The following is a 26645-nucleotide window of genomic DNA, read 5'->3' as shown; positions in this document are numbered from 1 at the left end:
CTACGATACACCCCAACTCTCTCCCGAAGAAAACACTGTATTGACAAGTTTTTGGAAAAATAGGTGTCGGGGCCATTGTCGGGGGTCATCCAAGGAGATATATTGCCAATGTTTGAGGACTCATACATTGATAATTTTTTGTTGTTCTGTCTTAACTTCGGTATTATTTGTTGCTTCCTAAGGAGGATGCGGTACAAATAGGATAGTTTAGGCCACTTTGTCTGTTGAGTGTGAGCTTTAAGAGATATTTATGTGTATGACGGATTTGAATCTCCACTCTCCGTGATTTTATAGAGATACTAGATATCTTGTTGGGATACCCCATTAGCTCTTCACTCCCCGAGTCTGTATATTAATGTGTAGAGGAAAGATGTTTATGCTGCATTGGTTCTTGGGGCAAGTCATTGAACATTTAGTTCCGACAGGCTTGGGTTGTTGATAAATAGGTGTGGTACATTTAGTGCATAGATAGATGTCTATCAACCTAGCATAAATTTACCATTGAACTGCCAAAACGTCATATATTATGGTACAAAGTGAGTATTTTACTGGAGGTTCACTATTAATGATGTTTTCATAGTCAAATTCATGTACGTGGATCTCATAAACACATACTCCATCTTTTGCAGACAACACATTTGAAAGACCAAAGTGTCGATTGAAATCAAGATTCTCATGTGGTTTTATGCACCGGGGTAATCCTCATCAATCAAAATCTAGCTAAACATATAATTGGTAGGAATGTAAAAATGTTGTTTCGGTGACCAAGAGAAAATAATTCAACATCCTTTTCTTTCCTGCCTGTTTACCCTTTTGGTTTGGCGTCTGATTCGTATAGCTTTCAGTCTACCTCCGCCTAGGTGCCTAGTAGTATATCGAATTTGTTCCGGAACTGGTTGGCTCAAACTACGGATCCAGACCTTATGAACAGGCGTCCTAGGACCCAAACCCAAAAATCCACATTTTCACATGTATTTGGCTCAAACTATGTCTTACAACTGCAAATGCATACAAAAATTGCTTGCGCGAGTGTTGTTGCATCACTGGTTCACTGGCCTGTCCACATTGGCATTTTATCAAACAGCTAGTGTCCCTGCTATACGAAGCAAAAAGCCCCTAACGGTGGCCGGCGCTTCCCGGCTTTCTCGTCAGATCACGGTCGCTTCACGCCGCCGCCGCCGCCGCCGCCGGTGCCTCTGCCGCAACAAAGGTCAGCCACCGAACCCTCCTCCCTTTCCTACCCCCTACGGATGCTTGGGCTGTACTTCTTCTCTTCTTACTACCCATCCTGGATGCTGCCCTCCCCGCTCCATTGCGGCTGCTCGACGATAGGGCTCGCGCCTCTGGGCGCCCGGAATTGACCGACGGCAACCAGGGATTCCTCTTCGTCTGTATGTAGTAGTATGTGCTTGCGTGCAATGCAAGGTGCTAGCTATATCCGTGGAAAGGGGATTATTCCCAAATATCCAGCCAATAAATGGAGCATCGTTCACAATTGAAAAGAAATGGGCAGATTGACTTGAAATGCTCCTACTTGGTTTACAACACAATCTTTTTATCAAGCTAACGAATCCGATTCGGAGGGTAATCTTTGTTACAACAAAATGAGTAAATGGCTCACTTTAATTTTCAGCCAATCCAAACTTGATCCTATCAATTTTGAACCGAGCCAATCACCTGTTCAAGGTCTGAATTATTCTAAGAAGCAATCTCACTGACGAACGAAAATATAAATACATGGCTTTCCTCCCCCTATCTATGTGTGGCAGCAGCTATAACTAACGCCACATGCTTTTCACTCCATGTAGTTTGTACACTAATATATGCCCCAGCTCCCTCTGGCACCTGCAGAGCTAGAACTGCTACCCGATGCTACCGAATTTTTTGTTGCGCTGACCTCACAAGTTAGAAGTTCTCCTTGTGGAAATGGAACCGTGTTGTTGTCGTGTGGCTGAATTCTATTGCAAGTTCCCTGAGTGTTTTTGTAAGCGTCGGAGATCCACAATAGAAAACACCTGCAGAAGATTTATGCAGCACCATCTTAGTATATATATCTTTGTAATGTTAAGTAGGATTCGACACTTAAATTTTGATCAGGTGCACACAAAAAAATAAAAACAAATGTGACTCGCCTATACGAGCATTCTTGTGGGTATTTGCCAAATCAGAGTACACCTTTCTCCAGTTTGGCCTTGCAAAATGTGTCCGGATCTGTGAAACAGCGGTCAGGAAAGGAAGCAACCATGGTGTATCTGAATCTTATTGCAGTTAACAAAGGGAGGGAGAAGGGAGGGAGAAAAAAACCTTGCTGCCGGAGACGATATCCACACCATTTTTTGCGTGTTGGAGCGATTGAACCATGGCAATCAGAGCTGACCTCGCATCTCCTTCCTCGTACACACTGGTTAGGTAGTTGTGCATCTCTATTGCATTCTGTACAGCAAGAGATTAAGTTATTTTTCTTTTACAAAACTGAACTATGTGGGACGTTGCTGTTTACTGAAACAGTTTCGGTTGAGCAGTACATCGCTATCACATTCAGCAACTTCATTCATGACACCTTTGAACCATTCAAAGGAGCCTTGTTCCCTGGTTACCCAATAGAAGTAAGCTCGGCTTGGCCCGTTGCTCTTGAAGCTGCTGCCTGCCTCCTCGTCATTCATGCTTTGCTGCTCCTGTTGAATCAAATTCATTTTAGGCTTTTGTGCATCTGCACTCATGTATGAGAAATAACTTTTAGTGACTGAGTTACATTATTAGACTTTATGTTGTGCAGGAGATCCTTCAGTATGCTGATGAAAGGAGTTGCACCAATTCCAAGGCCAATAAGGAAAAGGATGTCGTATTTCTTGTAATTTTGAGCTGGTGCACCGAAAGGGCCATCAACAAAGATCTTGGGAAATCTAAATAAAGAAAGCCAAGTCACTAAAGTTAGTGCAATATCGCCTATATACATATCCTCAAGCAATTCCTTAAGAAAGCTTAAGGTATAATCACCTAGTATTCTCGTCCGCGCCTTCTGCTATGACTGTGGTCTCAAGTCTTGATAGTGTAGCCTTCTTGGAATTTACTTCTTCTTCACAGGCCTGCATGAATTATTATACTTTTTCATCAGTTAAGTAAAATATATAGAGTGTAAGCTCCTCACAAGTTGTACTTCTTCTATGCTCCCTCCTCACTTTTTCTACTGACCTTCCCAAATAGGTTCCTTAGTTCTGTTGTCCAGTCACCTAATGTGCGGATATGTACACTCAAGTAGTCGTCCCCAGGTGCAGAGGTGATGGAGAAGGGATGCCTGCAAACATTGAAGAAAATTTTGAAGCCAAAGCCTTGGAAAACTCATAACTTGGAAAATATGGATGATGGGATGGTACCATTCAAAAGGCGAGACGTCTGGGCATTTTACAAAGAGGTACATCCCACTTTTGTATTTGAAACTTGATGGCTTCTTCATGTAAAGAGAGAGAACATTTCCTGGGTAAATTGCTGCCTGCATGACACATAGAACCATGCATAATATTACCAGTTCTCTTGTGATACTTGCACTTTAAAATGTATACTGAGGAAACTTGTATGTTGTATACTTGTAGAATCTATAGCTTACCTTGATGACAGTCACTCCATAATTCTTCTCACGAACTCTTCTGGTGGCTCTCTCGCTGGCATAGAAGATAACAGGAACTGCTATGTACATCCATCCCTGTAGAAGCACATCCAAAGTTACAATTTCAATTTATGCACATTCATAACTACTCTTGCCAAACATAATTGAGAGCAAGAGCAATACCGTTTTCTTGTACCACGGCTTGGTGAGGAATAAGTAGTAGGAGTGCATCACCAGAAGGATGTATGCAAACACCAGCAGGTGGTGGGCATACCAGAAGGAATTGAAGCCAGCCAGGTGGTGCAGTGGCGATGGCAGCTTCACGACGCTCCTCCTGAAGGAGGTTGTCGCCAGTGTAAAGGAGAATGACATTATGAGGACCAGGAGGATACCAGTCCACCCTGGAGTGCTCGCGAACAGAGTTCCCCATGTTGGTTGAACATAGTTGAAGAAGGGCCCCAGCTTCTCCTGGAACTTGTCACTTGGGCAGGAGACCAGCCTTGGGAAGTCGCAGGTCAGGTGAACAACCGTATGCATACCCGCTCCAATTGCAATTCCAACCGCGATAACCTGGATACATTGCGATCGTTAAAGGGGGGCGTACTGTGCATTGCATGATGCAGATGCCGGTAAGATGTTCCTTGTATTGTCCTGGAATGGAAATGGCACAAGGGCTATGTACCTTGTGGAAGTTTATGTTGTCGTCAAATGGTATGACGGCGCTGAGTGCAGTCGACCGGAGTGCTGTTAGCGTGTTTCGGCACACCGGGAGGAGTATGAGGGCCATGTTCAGCTTGGTCGTCTCAGCGGCACCCTTGGCGATGCAGACACAGTACCCCATCACCTCGAAGACGGCCCGATTCCTGTACTGTATGAACTTGAATATGAAGAGGGCAATGTTGGCGACCCCCCACAGCGCCAGGAACCATATCCTCTTCCAGTTCTCGTGGATGAAGTCGACGGTCTCGTGAATCTGTTTCTGCATTGGGCTCCGGTGACTGGACGGAACCATTGTCTTGGCGAGGCTGGTTGACGCCTGGTCCATCTGATCCTGTGACCCCTCTTCCATCACCATCTTACGGAGTAGCTTCTCCAGCTGCCAAATCTGCATCAGGACAGAAGATGAGCATATATGTAAGCATGCTGGTGCTGCATCAGAAGAAGATAAGTTTTCATTTCTTGGCACCTCAATGTAGCCGCGGGCATCAGGGTCCAGCTCCTCCATGATGAGCGAGGCGTAGGTCGCAGCATGTTTCTTCAGCTTGGCAAGCTTGTTCGCCCCCGCGCTCAGCACTATGATCTGCACATGGAATGAAAACCCTGAAATTTCATAGAGGCTGGCTTTGTGGAGAAGGGCAGGCAGGTCCGGAGACGGCGTGCTACCGACCTCCTTGACCTCATCTTCTGTGAGCTTTCCGTCGCCGTTCTTGTCGCACCTGGTTGCAAAACAATCTCATCAAGACGCCGGCAGTGAGGTATCGCAACCGAAGAGAAGGTAAGGTAGACCTTTATTACATGTCAAAGAATATGCGTAGCCGTGCATCGAAGTTGTTGTCAGACATCTCTTCCCAGCACTCCTGGAGCTGCTCCTTGGTGAGTCCTTGTTCTGGGTCGATCTTCCTTCTCCTCGCCATCGCCACGAACACCTCGCTTGCGAATTCCTTGGAGTCCGCCATGCCTGTGAGAAGCAGAGCCGTTCTGGGCTTAGATATTCAGAGATGAAACAATGTGGCTGGTTAATGCTTTGCTGGCCAACGTAGACAGATGTAGACAGATTCAGTTTCAAGATGATACATTGCTAATTATCCTCTGATAAATAAACGATTGCGTTCCAGATCAACCAATGTGGCTGGCTAATGCTTTGCTGGCCAACCTGAAAATGAATCTGACATGTTTTGGAAAAGAGAGCAGAGCACTGCTGAATTCTGACATGCTTTGCCGGACCGTCAAGCTAGCAGGTATCAGAGATTCAGAGAGCATCGAGATTGCGGGAGCGGGAAGGCAACAAGAAAGGACGGCCGGTTGATCGGGGAAACGGACGTACCGATGCACTTGGCGAAGTTCTCCTGGTGGAGGCGGCCGTCGGCGCTCATCTCGTCGAAGCGCTTCTCGACGGACTTCCAGCCGTCCTTGCCGGCGGCGGCCTTGTCGAGGAAGCGGAGGCCCTTGAGCGCCGGCTGCGCGCTGGAGTGGGTGCGCTTGAGGCCCATGTCGGGCACGCGGAAGGAGGTGACCCTCGACGCCAGCCGCTTCATCCCGGACGTCAGCCGCGACGGCTGCTTCCGCATGGTGGGCGCCGAGTACGGGTGCGGCTGCGGCGGCGGCTGCTTATGATGCTCGCCGCCGAGCGGCACGTCCACGTACCCCTCCGACGACGACGCCATTGCGCGCTGCACCGGTGATGGCACCACCGCCCAAGCCCAATGCGAGGCCGCTGGTGGGCGTAGTAAATTTGGAAGGTGGGAGTCGAGGGGGGGAGGGGAGGAGAAAGCGAGGAGAACTGTGGCGCGTGTTGCGGAGAGGGGTCGCGCCAATTTTAGCCGTTGCACTGCATGCGCGGCAAGGCCGGACGAGCCTAGCCTGCCGCTCGGCGTGTCTCTTCTTCCTTTTGTTTGGACCTGAGATGAGAGCGTGGCACGGGCACCTGTGGCCGTGGCGTGCCGTCCACGCGAGTCTGCCCTGCGCTGCACAGCCAGACGTGACTGTGCGACGTGAGTGCTGGTAGGTGCCATTCGCCAAAAGCGCCGCGCCCAACTTTTTTTTGTGGAAAAAGCGTTCGGACGTAGAGTGATCTAAAAGTTCTTATTAGTAGCAAAACACTCCTGAAAAGTAAAAAAAAATACTCCCTCCGTCCCAAAAAAAATAAAGTTCTGAGATTTTTCTAGGTCAAAGTTACTAATATATATTTTTTGTAAAAATATCAAATCTATTATAAAGATTCACCGGAAGTGCAAAGCGCCCCAAACATAATAAAAACTAGGTGATTTCCCTGCGCGTTGCTGCGGGAGCTTAAAGATTAATTTTGGACACATTCTATATGAATGGAATGACCTAAATCGAAAGCTATTACTTTTGAAAGTAATTATACGTAAACAAAGGGTATGCATGTATGTTGGATATTGGAGATGGAACAATTAAATTGGCGTATGCATGTCCTACAAAATAGTTCTGGTGGATGATGACGTGTCATATTTGATGATGTGGAGGGCTGCATGTTGAGAGAATTAGACTTAGTGGGGATCAACTATTTATGTATTATAGATTACATCGAGTTCCATGGGCAACCGAACGACCATATCCGCCGCCAGAACGAGCACTACAAGAAATATGTCAATTTGCGACCATCACTATTGATCACTGAAAGGTCATTGTTTTCATCTGTGACCTTTTTGTGACAAAAAACAGATGGTCAAAACCTGGCGGTCGTAAACTGAAATAACGACCTTCTCTGTGAGAAGGTCCTAGACGTTTACGACCAAAACAAAAGGTCATTGGTTCTATGACCTTCGGTTTTGGTCGCTAGCTGTCTGTCCAGGCCACGTCGGATCTGACGTGGCAAGCTGATGTGGCAAAATTGCGACCAAATGAGAAGGTCGTTGATTACAATCAGCCCGTTCCAATTGGGGGTTTTACATGGGCCGAGCCCATTAATTCAGCCCATTTTATGTTTTTGCCCGTTAATTTTCGCTAGCTATATGGGCCTAGCTCAACAATTTGGCCTTTTGTTTTCTAAGCCTTTTCCATTTTCTAGGCCTGAGCCTTTTTGCGGTCCATTTTCTATTTTTAAGACTTTTTTTTGTTTCATCTTTGTCCAGCATTGTTTTGGCCAAAGCCTCTTCCAGCCCATCAATATTTTCAGCCCACTAATTCATAGGACTGGACAACAGAGAAATAGATGAGTTTTATTATTATTTTGCTATCAAAGCAATATTTGTTTCACCGTACAATCATATATCATATATGTACATCTTCATCAGATTATGTATACATAAGCAGCAGCAACTAAAAAGAATGCCATTTATATCAAACGACAGCGAAGCAACAAAAAAGATATACTGTCATCACAACTCCAACAGACAACTAATGTACACTACCTACGAGAAGGCCAAACAGAAAAGGAATCGCTGAAAAGATGATCACTAGCTTAGATATTCAGAGACCACTGCCACGTTGTCGATTGGATTTGGTTGCAGCCCTTCCAGTTTGCTAAGAGCATCTTTCCAGCAGCATATCTTCTCATAACCTAAAAAGAGAACATAAACCAGCATAAGAATTTGAAACTTCTTGTCCTACCAAAATATTAGTACTTGTTTAAAACAAAGGATTATCAGCAAAAGTTATTTCCACAACCGTTCGGTGGATACTGATGGTAGTTAGTCGGTAGGCTGATTAGTTCAGTAAGTGTGTTAAATAACCAGGAGCATTTTCTCTAAAACTGAACCATTTTTCCTTAAAACTAAACCAGGTATATAGTTCAAAGTGTATTGAGCATGTGACACAAAGCATTTTCTCTATAGACTAAGATTTGAAGTTTTCCTCAGTGAAACATATGAACACAATAGGCTTCAGCTTTGCTATAAAACCTGAAAACCTTTTTGGGACTATACAAAGGGTAAACAAAATGGGTAGCTTGCAAAGAAGGCGATACAAAGATATACAACAAGGCTCCAAGCACAAGCATCTCTACACAACAGTTAGACACATACCACATCTCACCCCAGAATAACAAATCACAAATAGAATAGCTAAACTAAGCAAGCACAAACATAGCAGGTACGAATCTGTTGCATCAAGCAAGGAAACAATGGAAGGCTCCGACGAATTTCCATCAAACCTTATCCTGGCAGGACTAAAGAGCTATTGAATGTTATAAAGATACGTAAAGAATTAGCTATACTACACAGCATGACTAGCATCCAGCAAGCATTGACAAGACACAAATTTCGTTCACGAAATGATACGAGAATCAGAATCAGTACCATCTTAGCTTTAGTAGCATGTCAGTTTTTCCTGCTCCATGGCTATCATAAACAAAAACCCCTTGAAAACCTGAAGAAGATTAAACAAGGCTGCTTTAACAACACTAAGGAGATTTCACATGAAGGAAATATGCCCTAGAGGCAATAATAAAGTTGTTATTTATTTCCTTATATAATGATAAAAGTTTATTATTCATGCTAGAATTGTATTAACCGGAAACATAATACATGTGTGAATACATAGACAAACAGAGTGTCACTAGTATGCCTCTACTTGACTAGCTCGTTAATCAAAGATGGTTATGTTTCCTAACATGGACAAAGAGTTGTCATTTGATTAACGGGATCACATCATTAGTTAAATGATCTGATTGACATGACCCATTCCATTAGCTTAGCACTCGATCGTTTAGTATGTTGCTATTGCTTTCTTCATGACTTATACATGTTCCTATGACTATGAGATTATGCAACTCCCGTTTGCCGGAGGAACACTTTGTGTGCTACCAAACGTCACAACTTAACTGGGTGATTATAAAGGTGCTCTACAGGTGTCTCCAAAGGTACATGTTGGGTTGGCGTATTTCGAGATTAGGATTTGTCACTCCGATTGTCGGAGAGGTACCTCTGGGCCCTCTCGGTAATGCACATCACTGAAGCCTTGCAAGCATTGCAACTAATGAGTTAGTTGCGGGATGATGTATTACGGAATGAGTAAAGAGACTTGCCGGTAATGAGATTGAACTAGGTATGGGATACCGACGATCGAATCTCGGGCAAGTAACATACCGGTGACAAAGGGAACAACATATGTTGTTATGCGGTCTGACCGATAAAAGATCTTCGTAGAATATGTAGGAGCCAATATGAGCATCCAGGTTCCGCTATTGGTTATTGACCGGAGACGTGTCTCGGTCATGTCTACATTGTTCTCGAACCCGTAGGGTCCGCACGCTTAAGGTTACGATGACAGTTATATTATGAGTTTATACATTTTGATGTACCGAAGTTTGTTCGGAGTCCCGGATGTGATCACGGACATGACGAGGAGTCTCGAAATGGTCGAGACATAAAGATTGATATATTGGAAGCCTATGTTTGGATATCGAAAGTGTTCCGGGTGAAATCGGGATTTTACCGGAGTACCGGGAGGTTACCGGAACCCCCCGGGAGGTATATGGGCCTTAGTGGGCCTTAGTGGAAGAGAGGAGAGGTGGCCATAGATGGGCCGCACGCCCCTCCCCCCCTTGGTCCGAATAGGACAAGGAGAGGGGGCCGGCCCCCCTTCCTCCTCTCTCTCCTCTCTTCCCCCCTCCGCGAATCCTATTCCAACTAGGAAAGGGGGGGAGTCCTACTCCCGGAAGGAGTAGGACTCCTCCTGGCGCGCCTCCTCTTGGCCGGCCAGCCCCCCCCTTTGAGCCTTTATATACGGAGGCAAGGGGAACCCCTAGAGACACAAGTTGATCCACGTGATCATATTCTTAGCCGTGTGCGGTGCCCCCTTCCACCATAGTCCTCGATAATATTGTAGCGGTGCTTAGGCGAAGCCCTGCGACGGTAGAACATCAAGATCGTCACCACGCCGTCATGCTGACGGAACTCTTCCCCGACACTTTGCTGGATCGGAGTCCGGGGATCGTCATCGAGCTGAACGTGTGCTAGAACTCGGAGGTGCCGTAGTTTCGGTGCTTGATCGGTCGGGCCGTGGAGACGTACGACTACATCAATCAAGTTAACGCTTCCGTTGTCGATCTACAAGGGTACGTAGATCACACTCTCCCCCTCTCGTTGCTATGCATCACCATGATCTTGCGTGTGCGTAGGATTTTTTTTGAAATTACTACGAAACCCCACAGTGGCATCAGAGCCAGGTTTTATGTGTTGATGTTATATGCACGAGTAGAACACAAGTGAGTTGTGGGCGATATAAGTCATACTGCTTACCAGCATGTCATACTTTGGTTCGGCGGTATTGTTGGACGAAGCGGCCCGGACCGACATTACGCGTACGCTTACGCGAGACCGGTTCTCCCGACGTGCTTTGCACAAAGGTGGCTAGCGGATGGCAGTTTCTCCAACTTTAGTTGAACCGAGTGTGGCTACGCCCGGTCCTTGTGAAGGTTAAAACAGCACCAACTTGACAAACTATCGTTGTGGTTTTGATGCGTAGGTAAGATTGGTTCTTGCTTAAGCCCGTAGCAGCCACGTAAAACTTGCAACAACAAAGTAGAGGATGTCTAACTTGTTTTTGCAGGGCATGTTGTGATGTGATATGGTCAAGACATGATGCTAAATTTTATTGTATGAGATGATCATGTTTTGTAACTGAGTTATCGGCAACTGGCAGGAGCCATATGGTTGTCGCTTTATTGTATGCAATGCAATCGCGCTGTAATGCTTTACTTTATCACTAAGCGGTAGCGATAGTCGTGGAAGCATGAGATTGGCGAGACGACAATGATGCTACGATGGAGATCAAGGTGTCGCGCCGATGACGATGGTGATCACGACGGTGCTTCGAGGATGGAGATCACAAGCACAAGATGATGATGGCCATATCATATCACTTATATTGTTTGCATGTGATGTTTATCTTTTATGCATCTTATCTTGCTTTGATTGACGGTAGCATTATAAGATGATCTCTCACTAATTATCAAGAAGTGTTCTCCCTGAGTATGCACCGTTGCGAAAGTTCTTCGTGCTGAGACACCACATGATGATCGGGTGTGATAGGCTCTACGTTCAAATACAACGGGTGCAAAATAGTTGCACACGTGGAATACTCAGGTTATACTTGACGAGCCAAGCATATACAGATATGGCCTCGGAACACGGAGACCGAAAGGTCGAGCGTGAATCATATAGTAGATATGATCAACATAGTGATGTTCACCAACGAAACTACTCCATCTCACGTGATGATTGGACATGGTTTAGTTGACTTGGATCACGTAATCACTTAGAGGATTAGAGGGATGTCTATCTAAGTGGGAGTTCTTTAAGTAATATGATTAATTGAACCTAAATTTATCATGAACTTAGTACTTGATAGTATCTTGCTTATGTATGTTTGATTGTAGATAGATGGCCCATGCTGTTGTTCCATTGAATTTTAGTGCGTTCCTTGAGAAAGCAAAGTTGAAATATGATGGTAGCAATTACACGGACTGGGTCCGTAACTTGAGGATTATCCTCATTGTTGCACAGAAGAATTACGTCCTGGAAGCACCGCCGGGTGCCAGGCCTGCTGCTGGAACAACACCAGATGTTATGAACGTCTGGCAGAGCAAAGCTGATGACTACTCGATAGTTCAATGTGCCATGCTTTACGGCTTAGAACCGGGACTTCAACGACGTTTTGAACGTCATGGGGCATATGAGATGTTCCAGGAGTTGAAGTTAATATTTCAAGCAAATGCCCGGATTGAGAGATATGAAGTCTCCAATAAGTTCTATAGCTGCAAGATGGAGGAGAACAGTTCTGTCAGTGAGCATATACTCAAGATGTCTGGGTATTGTAATCACTTGATTCAACTGGGAGTTAATCTTCCGGATGATAGCGTCATTGACAGAATTCTCCAATCACTTCCACCAAGCTACAAGAGCTTCGTGATGAACTATAATATGCAAGGGATGAATAAGACTATTCCCGAGCTCTTCGCAATGCTGAAAGCTGCGAAGGTAGAAATCAAGAAGGAGCATCAAGTGTTGATGGTCAACAAGACCACTAGTTTCAAGAAAAAGGGCAAAGGGAAGAAGGGGAACTTCAAGAAGAACATCAAGCAAGTTGCTACTCGAGAGAAGAAACCCAAGTCTGGACCTAAGCCTGAAACTGAGTGCTTCTACTGCAAGCAGACTGGTCACTGGAAGCGGAACTGCCCCAAGTATTTGGTGGATAAGAAGGATGGCAAGTTGAACAAAGGTATATGTGATATACATGTTATTGATGTGTACCTTACTAATGCTCGCAGTAGCACCTGGGTATTTGATACTGGTTCTGTTGCTAATATTTGCAACTCGAAACAGGGACTACAGATTAAGCGAAGATTAGCTAAGGACGAGGTGACGATGCGCGTGGGAAACGGTTCCAAAGTCGATGTGATCGCGGTCGGCGCGCTACCTCTACATCTACCTTCGGGATTAATATTAGACCTTAATAATTGTTATTTGGTGACAGCGTTAAGCATGAACATTATATCTGGATCTTGTTTGATGCGAGACGGTTATTCATTTAAATCAGAGAATAATGGTTGTTCTATTTATATGAGTAATATCTTTTATGGTCATGCACCCTTGAAGAATGGTCTATTCTTATTGAATCTCGATAGTAGTGACACACATATTCATAATGTTGAAGCCAAAAGATGCAGAGTTGATAATGATAGTGCAACTTATTTGTGGCACTGCCGTTTAGGTCATATCGGTGTAAAGCGCATGAAGAAACTCCATACTGATGGACTTTTGGAACCACTTGATTATGAATCACTTGGTACTTGCGAACCGTGCCTCATGGGCAAGATGACTAAAACGCCGTTCTCCGGTACTATGGAGAGAGCAACAGATTTGTTGGAAATCATACATACAGATGTATGTGGTCCGATGAATATTGAGGCTCGTGGCGGATATCGTTATTTTCTCACCTTCACAGATGACTTAAGCAGATATGGGTATATCTACTTAATGAAACATAAGCCTGAAACGTTTGAAAAGTTCAAAGAATTTCAGAGTGAAGTTGAAAATCATCGTAACAAGAAAATAAAGTTTCTACGATCTGATCGTGGAGGAGAATATTTGAGTTACGAGTTTGGTGTACATTTGAAACAATGCGGAATAGTTTCACAACTCACGCCACCCGGAACACCACAGCGTAATGGTGTGTCCGAATGTCGTAATCGTACTTTACTAGATATGGTGCGATCTTTGATGTCTCTTACTGATTTACCGCTATCGTTTTGGGGTTATGCTTTGGAGACGGCTGCATTCACGTTAAATAGGGCACCATCAAAATCCGTTGAGACGACGCCTTATGAACTATGGTTTGGCAAGAAACCAAAGTTGTCGTTTCTGAAAGTTTGGGGCTGCGATGCTTATGTGAAAAAGCTTCAACCTGATAAGCTCGAACCCAAATCGGAGAAATGTGTCTTCATAGGATATCCAAAGGAGACTATTGGATACACCTTCTATCACAGATCCGAAGGCAATACTTTTGTTGCTAAGTTCAGAAACTTTCTAGAGAAGGAGTTTCTCGCGAAAGAAGTGAGTGGGAGGAAAATAGAACTTGACGAGGTAACTGTACCTGCTCCCTTATTGGAAAGTAGTGCATCACAGAAAACTATTTCTGTGACACCTACACCAATTAGTGAGGAAGCTAATGATAATGATCATGAAACTTCAGGACAAGATACTACTGAACCTCATAGATCAACCAGAGTGAGATCCGCACCAGAGTGGTACGGTAATCCTGTTCTGGAAGTCATGCTACTAGATCATGATGAACCTACGAACTATGAAGAAGCGATGGTGAGTCCAGATTCCGCAAAATGGCTTGAAGCCATGAAATCTGAGATGGGATCCATGTATGAGAACAAAGTGTGGACTTTGGTTGACTTGCCCAATGATCGACAAGCTATTGAGAATAAATGGATCTTCAAGAAGAAGACTGACGCCGACGGTAATATTACTGTCTACAAAGCTCGACTTGTCGCAAAAGGGTTTCGGCAAGTTCAAGGGATTGACTACGATGAGACCTTCTCACCCATAGCGATGCTTAAGTCTGTCCGAATCATGTTAGCAATTGCCGCATTTTATGATTATGAAATTTGGCAGATGGATGTCAAAACTGCATTCCTGAATGGATTTCTGGAAGAAGAGTTGTATATGATGCAACCAGAAGGTTTTGTCGATCCAAAGGGAGCTAACAAAGTGTGCAAGCTCCAGCGATCTATTTATGGACTGGTGCAAGCCTCTCGGAGTTGGAATAAATGCTTTGATAGTGTGATCAAAGAATTTGGTTTTATACAGAATTTCGGAGAAGCCTGTATTTACAAGAAAGTGAGTGGGAGCTCTGTAGCATTCCTGATATTATATGTGGATGACATATTACTGATTGGAAATGATATAGAATTTCTGGATAGCATAAAGGGATACTTGAATAAGAGTTTTTCAATGAAAGACCTCGGTGAAGCTGCTTACATATTAGGCATTAAGATCTATAGAGATAGATCAAGACGCTTAATTGGACTTTCACAAAGCACATATCTTGACAAAGTTTTGAAGAAGTTCAAAATGGATCAAGCAAAGAAAGGGTTCTTGCCTGTGTTACAAGGTGTGAAGTTGAGTCAGACTCAATGCCCGACCACTGCAGAAGATAGAGAGAAAATGAAAGATGTTCCCTATGCTTCAGCCATAGGCTCTATCATGTATGCAATGCTGTGTACCACACCTGATGTGTGCCTTGATATAAGTCTAGCAGGGAGGTACCAAAGTAATCCAGGAGTGGATCACTGGACATCGGTCAAGAACATCCTGAAGTACCTTAAAAGGACTAAGGATATGTTTCTCGTGTATGGAGGTGACAAAGAGCTCATCGTAAACGGTTACGTTGATGCAAGCTTTAACACTGATCCGGACGATTCTAAATCGCAAACCGGATACGTGTTTACATTAAATGGTGGAGCTGTCAGTTGGTGCAGTTCTAAACAAAGCGTCGTGGCGGGATCTACATGTGAAGCAGAGTACATAGCTGCTTCAGAAGCAGGAAACGAAGGACTCTGGATGAAGGAGTTCATATCCGATCTAGGTGTCATACCTAGTGCATCGGGTCCAATGAAAATCTTTGTGACAATACTGGTGCAATTGCCTTGGCGAAGGAATCCAGATTTCACAAAAGAACCAAGCACATCAAAAGACGCTTCAATTCCATCCGGGATCTAGTCCAGGTGGGAGACATAGAGATTTGCAAGATACATACGGATCCGAATGTAGCAGACCCGTTGACTAAGCCTCTTCCACGAGCAAAACATGATCAGCACCAAGGCTCCATGGGTGTTAGAATCATTACAGTATAATCTAGATTATTGACTCTAGTGCAAGTGGGAGACTGAAGGAAATATGCCCTAGAGGCAATAATAAAGTTGTTATTTATTTCCTTATATCATGATAAAAGTTTATTATTCATGCTAGAATTGTATTAACCGGAAACATAATACATGTGTGAATACATAGACAAACAGAGTGTCACTAGTATGCCTCTACTTGACTAGCTCGTTAATCAAAGATGGTTATGTTTCCTAACCATGGACAAAGAGTTGTCATTTGATTAACGGGATCACATCATTAGTTGAATGATCTGATTGACATGACCCATTCCATTAGCTTAGCACCCGATCGTTTAGTATGTTGCTATTGCTTTCTTCATGACTTATACATGTTCCTATGACTATGAGATTATGCAACTCCCGTTTGCCGGAGGAACACTTTGTGTGCTACCAAACGTCACAACGTAACTGGGTGATTATAAAGGTGCTCTACAGGTGTCTCCAAAGGTACATGTTGGGTTGGCGTATTTCGAGATTAGGATTTGTCACTCCGATTGTCGGAGAGGTATCTCTGGGCCCTCTCGGTAATGCACATCACTAAAGCCTTGCAAGCATTGAAACTAATGAGTTAGTTGCGGGATGATGTATTACGGAACGAGTAAAGAGACTTGCTAATAACGAGATTGAACTAGGTATGGGATACCGACGATCGAATCTCGGGCAAGTAACATACAGGTGACAAAGGGAACAACGTATGTTGTTATGCGGTCTGACCGATAAAAGATCTTCGTAGAATATGTAGGAGCCAATATGAGCATCCAGGTTCCGCTATTGGTTATTGACCGGAGACGTGTCTCGGTCATGTCTACATTGTTCTCGAACCCGTAAGGTCCGCACGCTTAAGGTTACGATGACAGTTATATTATGAGTTTATACATTTTGATGTACCGAAGTTTGTTCGGAGTCCCGGATGTGATTACGGACATGACGAGGAGTCTCGAAATGGTCGAGACATAAAGATTGATATATTGGAAGCCTATGTTTGGATATCGGAAGTGTTCCGGGTGAAATCGGGATTTTACCGGAGTACCGGGAGGTTACCGGAACCCCCCGGGAGGTATATGGGCCTTAGTGGGCCTTAGTGGAAGAGAGGAGAGGTGGCCATAGATGGGCCGCGCGCCCGTCCTCCCCTTGGTCCCAATAGGACAAGGAGAGGGGGCCGGCCCCCCTTCCTCCTCTCTCTCCTCTCTTCCCCCCTCCGCGAATCCTATTTCAACTAGGAAAGGGGGGAGTCCTACTCCCGGAAGGAGTAGGACTCCTCCTGGCGCGCCTCCTCTTGGCCGGCCAGCCCCCCCCCCTTTGAGCCTTTATATACGGAGGCAAGGGGAACCCCTAGAGACACAAGTTGATCCACGTGATCATATTCTTAGCTGTGTGCGGTGCCCCCTTCCACCATAGTCCTCGATAATATTGTAGCGGTGCTTAGGCGAAGCCCTGCGACGGTAGAACATCAAGATCGTCACCACGCCGTCGTGCTGACGGAACTCTTCCCCGACACTTTGCTGGATCGGAGTCCGGGGATCGTCATCGAGCTGAACGTGTGCTAGAACTCGGAGGTGCCGTAGTTTCGGTGCTTGATCGGTCGGGCTGTGGAGACGTACGACTACATCAACTAAGTTAACGCTTCCGTTGTCGATCTACAAGGGTACGTAGATCACACTCTCCCCCTCTCGTTGCTATGCATCACCATGATCTTGCGTGTGCGTAGGAAATTTTTTGAAATTAGTACGAAACCCAACACCACAGGCAACAACATCAAGCAGTTCTGTTATGGAACTCAACATGAACTGAAGTAAAACAAAAACTGAATATTCTGAACCTTGACGCCATTCCCATCAGATTTAGCACCCCATAAACACTTGTATAAACAAACAAAATAGAACATAGAGATCATAACAGGGGTTTAGGATAGTGCCCTCAAACTTGTATGTGTCAAGTATTTAGAAACAAAACAATGTCACATTTATGGAAATAGAGGGACTAAAAAGATATATGAGCATAAGGTCTTCAATAAGTAGACTCAAAGGCACATGACATCATAGAGAAGATAAAAGCACAAGATGACTGCAGTGACTAGGCTACAAGTTAATACAATTAACACAAGTTAATGCAAGTCTGATGTACTACTCAGGCTAAGAAGAAGCAGGTACAGTAGTAGTTTTAGCACACTAGTACATGTGTTAAAATGGAAGCATCGTTGCTGGGTTATATTAATAAATAATCCAAGTGTTGCAACGGCGAACAAAATTTAAAAAAATCTATACACATTCATAGACCACAACACATTTACCGACATTGATGGACTAGACAAACCTAACACATACTTATCATACTAACTAGTAGGATGCCCGTGCTACGCTACTGGGTCACACAAGATTTCGCTTCATCCATTTGGTAACCTAAGAGGAGATTAGACAAATTTGAACTGTAGCTACCTTATTGTTTGCTCTTTATTTTTCCCAAAAATCATTTATAGTTACATAAGTATCTATTTAAGCATAAATACATGGTTTGGTGGCGATACGTCGAGTTTTGGATGGTGGCCTAGAGCCCCAACTCCAAAGCGCATAAACTCGCATGCCCACCGCGTGGTCACCGCGTGACCTTGGTGTTGACATGCGTTCTGGGAGGTCTAGGCATGTCTAGTGGGTTGGGCACTCCCCAGGTAGGTGCTAGGAAGAAAATTACAACAGAAGAATCTCACGAGGAGACCGACCTATGCTCAAAGATGAATTAATAGCCAAGTGTTTGATTAGCGCTACGGGAAATGCACATGGCCAATAGGCGTGAGTTTTGGCTGAGGATGATCATCTACTAAGAGGAATGTCTTCATAAATTTTCAGCTCAAAAGAAGGATCCTAGGTGGTACTTGCTTTGCAAAGTACCACACTGGACCAAAATATGAATGTTGAAGCTGGGCTCAAAATAATGAATGGATTTAGCTGAAATTTGGTGGAGGATGGTTATTTGGGCATAGTAAAGCACTGTAGAAAATTGATACCATTTGGACATGCCAAAGTGGTACTTCCTTCACAATGCTCTTCTCTGGACAGAAACTTGGAAAAATTAGCGAGAGAAATTGGATGAATGAAATGAGCTCAAATTTGGTGTAGGTAAGTTACATAGGTATGGTCATGCGCTTGTAAATTTTCAAATCATTTGGGTACCTAGCTAGTACTTACTTCACAAAGCTTCTCTCGAGGTAGAAACTTTGGAAATTTCCTGAGAAAGATTTACCAGGAAAATGGAGCTGAATATTATCATGCGGCAATGATTTGGGTATGGAAAAGTGCCCAAAAATTTTGAGGGTAATAGGAGGGTCTAGATAACACTTGCTTTGCAACGTGCCAATCTGGCCATAAAATATAAATTGAACCTGGGATCACATAGATGATTTAAATGAGCTGCAATTTGAAGGAGAGTGATAATTTGGGCATATGAAGGAATTGTATAAATTTGGATATATAAAAAAGGTACTTCCTTCACAATGCTTCTAGGTGGACAAAAACTTTGGAAATTTGCCGAGGAAGATTTGCTAGGAAAATGGAGCTAAATTTTGTCATGAGGCAATGATTTGGATAGGAAAAAGTGTCCAAAAATTTTGAGGGCAATGAAGAATATATAAATAGCACTTCCTTCATAAAGTGCTGTTGTGAACAGAATAGGAAAATGAATATTGTTGAATTATTTTTGAACTAGGCAAGGAAGGATTTTTACATATTTTCGAAGATATGACCCAAGGAATTTATGAGATTTTTTGTGAATTTTGGGAATGACAGAAATACAGGTTGCTTCACAACCTAGGGCCAAAATTGACACATGGACATGACACATAGGCGAAACTGATGAGGTGGCGCCAAGTCATACCAATCCACCACAATTTACAAGGTTATGACCATCTATATTGGTCATGATCAGCTAGAAATAAGGCAGCGGAATAGTGTTGTCTGCTTTATGACCATTTCGTGTGAGGAAATTACGACCTTTCTAACCAAAATGGTCAATATAGTTTAGGGTTTGGAGCCCCCCGGATTTTGACCAATTGGTCTCAAATGGTCATAGATCTATGACCAATTCTTCCAGGGTCACTGACAGAAGGTCACTAGTTGACATATTTCTTGTAGTGGAGCCGCCGACAGATCGTTGCCGCCGCTCTCATACCGGAGTCGGCCTGACCTTGTCGATGACAGTCGTGAAGTCTTCATGCACGTGCCCCTAAGGACAAGCATTCGGGAGCCACAGTCGTCATCATTGAATCCATGAATTGATCTGAAGAACTTGATATCAAATTTCGCCCTAACAAGAACCCCTAACCTTGCCGCTCCGAGGAGCTGGCAGGAATCTACGCCGGAGCTCCGTCTTATCCGTCCCGACGAATGAACTTGAGGAGGATCGGAGCCCACAAGACTGACTCGAAGAAGAAGCGCCGCCATCCGTCCGTATGCCGCCCTTGCGAGAACCAAAACCCTACCTATCTAAGCCAAGGCACCAGGAATTCCCTCCCCGCCACCGGCCGCTGGAGCGGCAAGCGGAGGGGAGGCGAATCCACGTGCTTGCCGACGAAGATCAAAGGGAAGAAAGCTTTCTCTAGTAGCCTTGCGAGAGGGAAAGAAAAAGCTGCACAATATGTTGGGAAGCGTAGCATGCAATTTAAAAAAAAATTCTACGATCACGCAAGATCTATCTAGGAGATGCATAGCAACGAGAGGGGGAGAGTGTGTCCACGTACCCTCGTAGACCGAAAGCGGAAGCGTTAGGTTAACACGGTTGATGTAGTCGAACATCTTCACGATCCAACCGATGTAGTACCGAACGTATGGCACCCCCGAGTTCAGCACACGTTCAGCTTGATGACGTCCCTCGAACTCTTGATCCAGTAGAGGGTCAAGGGAGAATTTCGTCAGCACGATGGCGTGGTGACAGTGATGGTGATGTGATCCGCGCAGGGCTTCGCCTAAGCACTACGACGCTATGAGCGGAGGAGTAAACTATGGAGGAGGGCACCGTACATGGCTAAGAGAATCACTGTTGTACTTTGGGGTGCCCCCTGCCCTCGTATATAAAGGAGGGGAGGAGGAGGCCGGCCACCAGGAGCGCGCCATAAGGGGGGGACTGACTAGGACTCCCACTCCTAGTCGCCCCCCCTTCCTTTCTATCGGAGGGGAAAAGTGAAGGAGAGGGAGAGAGGAAAAGGAAAGGGGGCCGCGCCCCCTCCCCCTTGTCCAATTCGGACTCCCTTGGGGGTGGGGGCGCCACCCTTGCGGGCTCCCCTCTCTCTCCCCTATGGCTCATGAAGGCCCATTACTTCCCCGGGGGTTCCGGTAACCCTTCAGTACTCCGATAAATGTCTGAAATGTCCCAAAACCATTCTGGTGTCCGAATACCTTCGTCCAATATATCAATCTTTACCTCTCGACTATTTTGAGACTCCTCGTCATCTCTGTGATCTCATCCGGAACTCCGAACAATCTTCGGTCACAAAAAACACGTTACTCATAATACAAATCCTCATCGAACGTTAAGTGTGCGGACCCTACGGGTTCGAGAACTATGTAGACATGACCGAGACACATCTCCGGTCAATAACCAATAGCAGAACATGGATGCTCATATTGGTTCCTACATATTCTACGAAGATCTTTATCGGTCAAACCGTAATGAGAACATACGTAATTCCCTTTGTCATCGGTATGTTACTTGCCCGAGGTTCGATCATCGGTATCCTCATACCTAGTTCAATCTCGTTACCAGCAAGTCTCTTTACTCGTTCCGTAATGCATCATCCCGTAACTAACTAATTAGTCACATTGCTTGCAAGGCTTATAGTGATGTGCATTACTGAGAGGGCCCAGAGATACCTCTCTGATACACTGAGTGACAAATCATAATCTTGATCTATGCCAACCCAACAAACACCTTCGGAGACACATGTAGAACATCTTTATAATCACCCAGTTACATTGTGACATTTGATAGCACATAAGGTATTCCTCCGGTATTCAGGAGTTACATAATCTCATAGTCACAGGAATATGTGTAAGTCATGAAGAAAGCAATAGCAATAAAACTTAACGATCATTATGCTAAGCTAACGGATGAGTCTTGTCCATCACATCATTCTCCTAATGATGTGATTCGTTCATCAAATGACAACACATGTCTATGGTCAGGAAACTTAACCATCTTTGATTAATGAGCTAGTCTAGTAGAGGCATACTAGGGACACTTTGTTTTGTCTATTCACACATGTATCAAGTTTCCGGTTAATACAATTCTAGCATGAATAATAAACATTTATCATGATATAAGGAAATATAAATAACAACTTTATTATTGCATTTAGTTCATATTTCCTTCAGTCTCCCTTTTGCACTTCCAACATGGTGTATCAGGTCGCCATCTTACACGCACACATATTTTAACCTCACAAAATAATCCGTGAAGGGGAATTTTTAAGCCTGGCCTCCATTTCCATTACAATCATGGCTGGCTCCCTTGTGTGGTGGTAAAAGTTGGCTCGCACATGGGTAATTTAGTGGTTGGGGTACAAAGCAACCATAGGTCCATAGTGGAAACGGAAAATTCTGTATTCACAGAAACAGAAAGCGCCATTACATGTATGTTCTGCCACAAAAATATCGTTTCGTTTTTTTATTGCCGCCTACACAAATCAGTTCTTGCTTCCATATTACCTCCCCGTTTTCGTTTTTCGCCGGAAAAGCAGAAAGTTTTCACTCTGTTTTCATCCTGGTATTAACCAAACCAGCAACACAAATACTAAAAATAAAAATATCAAAATCTTTGGAGCTGGTCATCATCATCACCCCTGAATGGGTTGATGGTGCAATGTCGCATATTGCCACAACGCCGGAATCAACATCTCCCTGTTGATCGTAGACGAGAAATCATCAAGGCAATCGAACACCCTACAGAAGAAGTCATCACCATCGAAAGAGCCGAAGATCCGAAACCAAACATCTATTAATTCGCATAGGTCTCATGCTCGTAGACAAGAAATCATCAAGGCAATCGAACACCCTACAAAAGAAGTCATCACCGTCGAAAGAGCCAAAGATCCAAAACCAAACATCTATTAATTTGCATAGGTCTCATCAGAGGCCGCATCAAAATTGTGAAGACGGAAGACGAGGCTCAAGGGCCAAACTGCACAGGAGTGTTGACGTCGTCGCACCAACAAATCCCTGCAAACAATAACCTCATTGGCTAGAAAAGTCAGTAAAAATATACTATGAAGCCATTGAAGCTGGCACAGGGGACGATGTTGAGATTGTGAGGCTCAAGAAGACCGTTGCCGCCACTGTAGACGACACACCGTCACAGGAGACTTTCTTCACTTATCCAGATCTGAAAACCACAAAATAGTATTTTCAGGATCAACAGCGTCGAGTCGGTTAATCTCTGTTGGAAAGTATGTATGCCAAGCATTTTATAGAGAATCAACTTGTGGTTGGATGGATGGTGGTAACTCAGCCACCAGAAATCAAACCATAGATTTGACATCATGTCTTGTAAAAACAGAATATTCTTTCGGCGCAAGGTGGCGTTTCTATGATAGTGTGGCGCATGTGATGATTTCATCGATCTCAGACCTGCCTGCTCAGTGTTTCAGAAATGCACATCAAGATTTGCGTATTTGCATATATGTGAGGGTGAATGTACTTGTGTAGTATATGCGAGTTTGTGCGTCTGCCGTTAGTTTCTTAAAATAAACATTTTGTAGCGATCCAACAATAATTAATTTTACAACCCAAACCACGAGCCTTCTCTTCCGCTCTCGAGTGCGCACCCGAGCCCTCGCTTGGTTTCTTCACAGTCGCAACGCCACCGCCGCTCCCCACATCCCGGTTGCGGCTCTGTACCTCTCACGCTCCTTTCCCTATCCTCCGTCCCATCCTTGCAGCGCCTCAGCCCGCGCTCAACCACGACTCGCCTCCTCCTCACGCCCCTGCTCCGCCTACAGTTGTTGCCGCCACCAGCTTTATTCCGAGTCGGCTGTGACTGTGGGGTCTGATCTGTGTTAGCTGTGGACTAAGGTTGGAATTATTAATTTGTGCATATATGTGTTCGACTGGCTAATCTGTGTTTGGCATGTATACTGGTTGAAAATATGTGATAGTGTTAGATAGTGCACAATTTCGGCATATATGAGTGGAAGAGGAGAAGAAGACATTGAGCAATAATGAGCATGTATTTTGGTAACCGAGAGCATGTGAAATTGTTGGTTGATCTATAAAAATGCGACAGTGTTAGATAGTGAGCAATTTCGACATATGTGACGGTTTTTGAGAGCAAATTTCTTTTTCAGTTCATGTATATGTTGTGAAGCAAGCAAGTTCAACATACATGTTGTGTATATCATTTTCATTGTTTTGTTTTACAAAAGGTGTACTCATGTGTTATTTGTCTTTGTTTGTAGATGTGTCCGACGGCGACCAAGTTTTGTCGTTCTCCATTAGCGGATGAGGACAAAATGAGAGATCACCATAGTTTTACAGGCAAGAATGTGAGGGTGCCAACTCCAACATCTCAAGCTGGTCCCTCTCAAGTTAACATTGTGGACAATGATGCTCAAGTTACACATGCGGCGAGTCATGGTAAAGGCAGGAAGAAGAAGTCACGTCCTTATTCACCTAGGCCAACGACGACCAAAAAGGTGTCAAGTGAGAGTAGTCGAAAAACAACATTAAAGCTAATGGTAGACATGTTTGACTCTATGACAGCTGAGCTCAAAGCTGATCCTGATCCTGTGAGACAGGAGATTCAAGAGATGTTGGCCATGGTGATTGCGGATGGAGGTGTGCCTGGTGGAGTGGTGGTGATGAGCATTTCTATGCTTCACAACTTTTCATGAAAGGAATATCGTGGTGTATTCAGTTGTTTAGAGGAGGATGGTGCTGCTGTGAGGCTTGAGTGGCTGTGACGAAGAATAACTAGCGAGCAACTCAGATGTGTTATTTGCTTTGAAACAATTGTCTTCTTTGGGCACCAGTAGTGTTGACATGGACTATTTGCTGTCAACTCGTGTTATTGTCATGAACAATTTGATGTCAACTCGTATTGTTGTCATGAACTATCAGTTTGAACTAGCCTTAAATCACATAGACCAGACGATATATAGCGCGTAAGTCCTGGGCGTTGCTTGGTTATGTTTACTCATCAACTGTATTCTGGCCACCATACAACCACATCTTAAGCCTGCGTTCGGGACAGGAACATACACACACTCATCAAGCTGTGCGCCAACAGTCGAACACAATCCGTCGTAGTCTAGGTGGTTAGGATACTCGGCTCTCACCCGAGAGACCCGGGTTCAAGTCCCGGCGACGGAATTATTTTTGTGGTTTTTTCCTACGCTGGTGCGTTTCTTACAACGTCCAAAAGCAGCAGCACTGAAGACATCTTTTCTGCATGTAGCGTATCGTCAACAATTTATGCCCGAAGCAAGACTGCACGGTACGCGCTGGCCCTCCCTGCCGCCTCGCCTCCCAATCCTCGCCTATTTATTGGTCCGCTTCGCTGCCCGGCGATTCAACCGCTCAGTTGGACGCCTCCCACAGGTACTATCTCGATTTCACGATTGATTGATTGGTATCACATGCTCTTCCCTTCATTCATCTTTACACGAGCATGTCCGGATTCCCGCGCGGAAACTCCCCTCTGCACGCGCATGATACCTGCGAAAATGCGCGTTGTTGATTGTTCGATCCTGGTTGGTGACCCAAATGCATGGCAATGCGTCAGAGAAACACAAATCCGCGTCGCCGGTAATGTATGCCGATCTCAGCCTGGTTTGGTTTGGTCCTCATGTGTTTTGATTGGGAACGGGTGGCGAGATAGTGTATTGATTAGTAGGAAGAAATCGATCGATTGATCGATCGGCCGGTCGGTCGATGCCTTGGCTCTGAGGCACAGCACGCGGTTCCGCGCGGTCACCGCGTTCCTCGGCGTGCTCTCCTTCGTCCTCGCCGTCGTCGCCGAGCTCAAGAAGCTAATTCTGTTAGCTGGCTCCGTCGCTACCACGTCGCTATGCGTGCATGCAAATGATCGATGTCCCATTCGATCGCAGCCGCCGTACCGGATGCCGATCAGAGGCGCGGACGTGGACGTCTGCCGGCTCCCGCCGGACCCGACGGTGGCGCTGGGCGCCCTGTCCGCGCTCGCCGCCGCGTGCTGCGCCGGGATCGGCGCCGTCTCCGTCTTCTTCCCCTACGACGGCAGGTCCATCCCCAGGAAGGCCTCTTCGACTACACGCCATGCTCCACGTCTTCTTCCATCTCGCCATGTAATGGATCGAATCCACCAAGCACCGCGTCGTACCGTCGTAACATAATTACACCGGCAATATGATTTTTTTTTCGTTTTTTTTCTAGTGGCGCCACGGTGGCCGGGATAGGGACGACGACGTGGGCGACAGCGACGGAGGCCATGCACCACGTCCGGAACGTGCACCGCAACCTCGGGTACGCCTGCCCGACGGCCGAGACTGGGCTGCTCGGCGCCGCCGCGTTCCTCGACCTCGACGCCTCGCTCTTCTGGCTCATATGCGTCATGCTCGTTGGCAACGTCACGGAGGACTACTTCGACGGCCGGGACGAGATCGGCGGCGACGGAGGCGCAGGGACAGGAGAGAAGTGAACCTCAGTTTTCACAATATGCGGCATCCACATACACATTGTAAATTTGTGACAACGCAAACATGCAACACAATACGCGTCATCTTCATGTCGAGGACTTTTGTACGTTTATTGTGCATCAATTGCACGGTTCGCATTTGGGGTATCAGAGCATCTCCACTCGCCCCCTTCCCCTGTTGAGGAACGTAATAATTTTAAAAAAAATTCTACGCACACACAAGATCATGATGATGCATAGCAACGAGAGGGAGAGTGTGTCCACGTACCCTCGTAGACCGAAAAATGGAAGCGTTAGCACAACGCGGTT

The 26645-nt window shown here is 45.1% G+C and overlaps 1 protein-coding gene, 1 non-coding gene and 1 pseudogene across 4 annotated transcripts; 2 read left to right on the top strand and 1 right to left on the bottom strand.

Moving 5' to 3' along the window:
- Positions 1-1552: 1552 nt before the first annotated feature.
- LOC125521092 (putative respiratory burst oxidase homolog protein H) lies at positions 1553-6179 on the bottom strand. 2 transcript variants are annotated; one of them, XM_048686143.2, is made up of 15 exons: positions 5649-6179; positions 5120-5282; positions 4992-5040; positions 4791-4904; positions 4287-4709; positions 3788-4174; positions 3605-3700; positions 3375-3490; positions 3193-3295; positions 2998-3086; positions 2753-2903; positions 2526-2675; positions 2305-2433; positions 2133-2211; positions 1553-2015 (listed from the first exon to the last, which is right to left on the bottom strand). In XM_048686143.2, exons 1-15 carry the CDS (start codon positions 5986-5988, stop codon positions 1906-1908), a joined length of 2499 nt encoding a protein of 832 aa, XP_048542100.1. In that variant the 5' UTR covers positions 5989-6179; the 3' UTR covers positions 1553-1905. The 2 variants fall into 2 exon arrangements, with proteins under 2 accessions (XP_048542100.1, XP_087382616.1); XM_087526490.1 differs by having other exon boundaries at positions 4791-5040; positions 5649-6066.
- An 18781-nt stretch (positions 6180-24960) lies between these two features.
- Positions 24961-25033, top strand: TRNAE-CUC (transfer RNA glutamic acid (anticodon CUC)). Its single transcript has one exon. It is a non-coding gene; the product is annotated as a tRNA-Glu (tRNA).
- Positions 25034-25578: 545 nt separating this feature from the next.
- Positions 25579-26432, top strand: LOC125532937 (uncharacterized; annotated as a pseudogene). Its single transcript, XR_015613954.1, has 2 exons — positions 25579-25986; positions 26075-26432. The product of XR_015613954.1 is annotated as an uncharacterized LOC125532937 (transcript).
- Positions 26433-26645: the final 213 nt, after the last annotated feature.

Source organism: Triticum urartu, chromosome 1A (assembly GCF_056163025.1).
Source record: "Triticum urartu cultivar PI428250 chromosome 1A, HENAU_Tu73, whole genome shotgun sequence".
Taxonomy (NCBI): domain Eukaryota; kingdom Viridiplantae; phylum Streptophyta; class Magnoliopsida; order Poales; family Poaceae; genus Triticum; species Triticum urartu.
The sequence above is the reverse complement of the archived record's forward strand: the minus strand, read 5'-3'. Positions and strand labels throughout refer to the sequence as shown.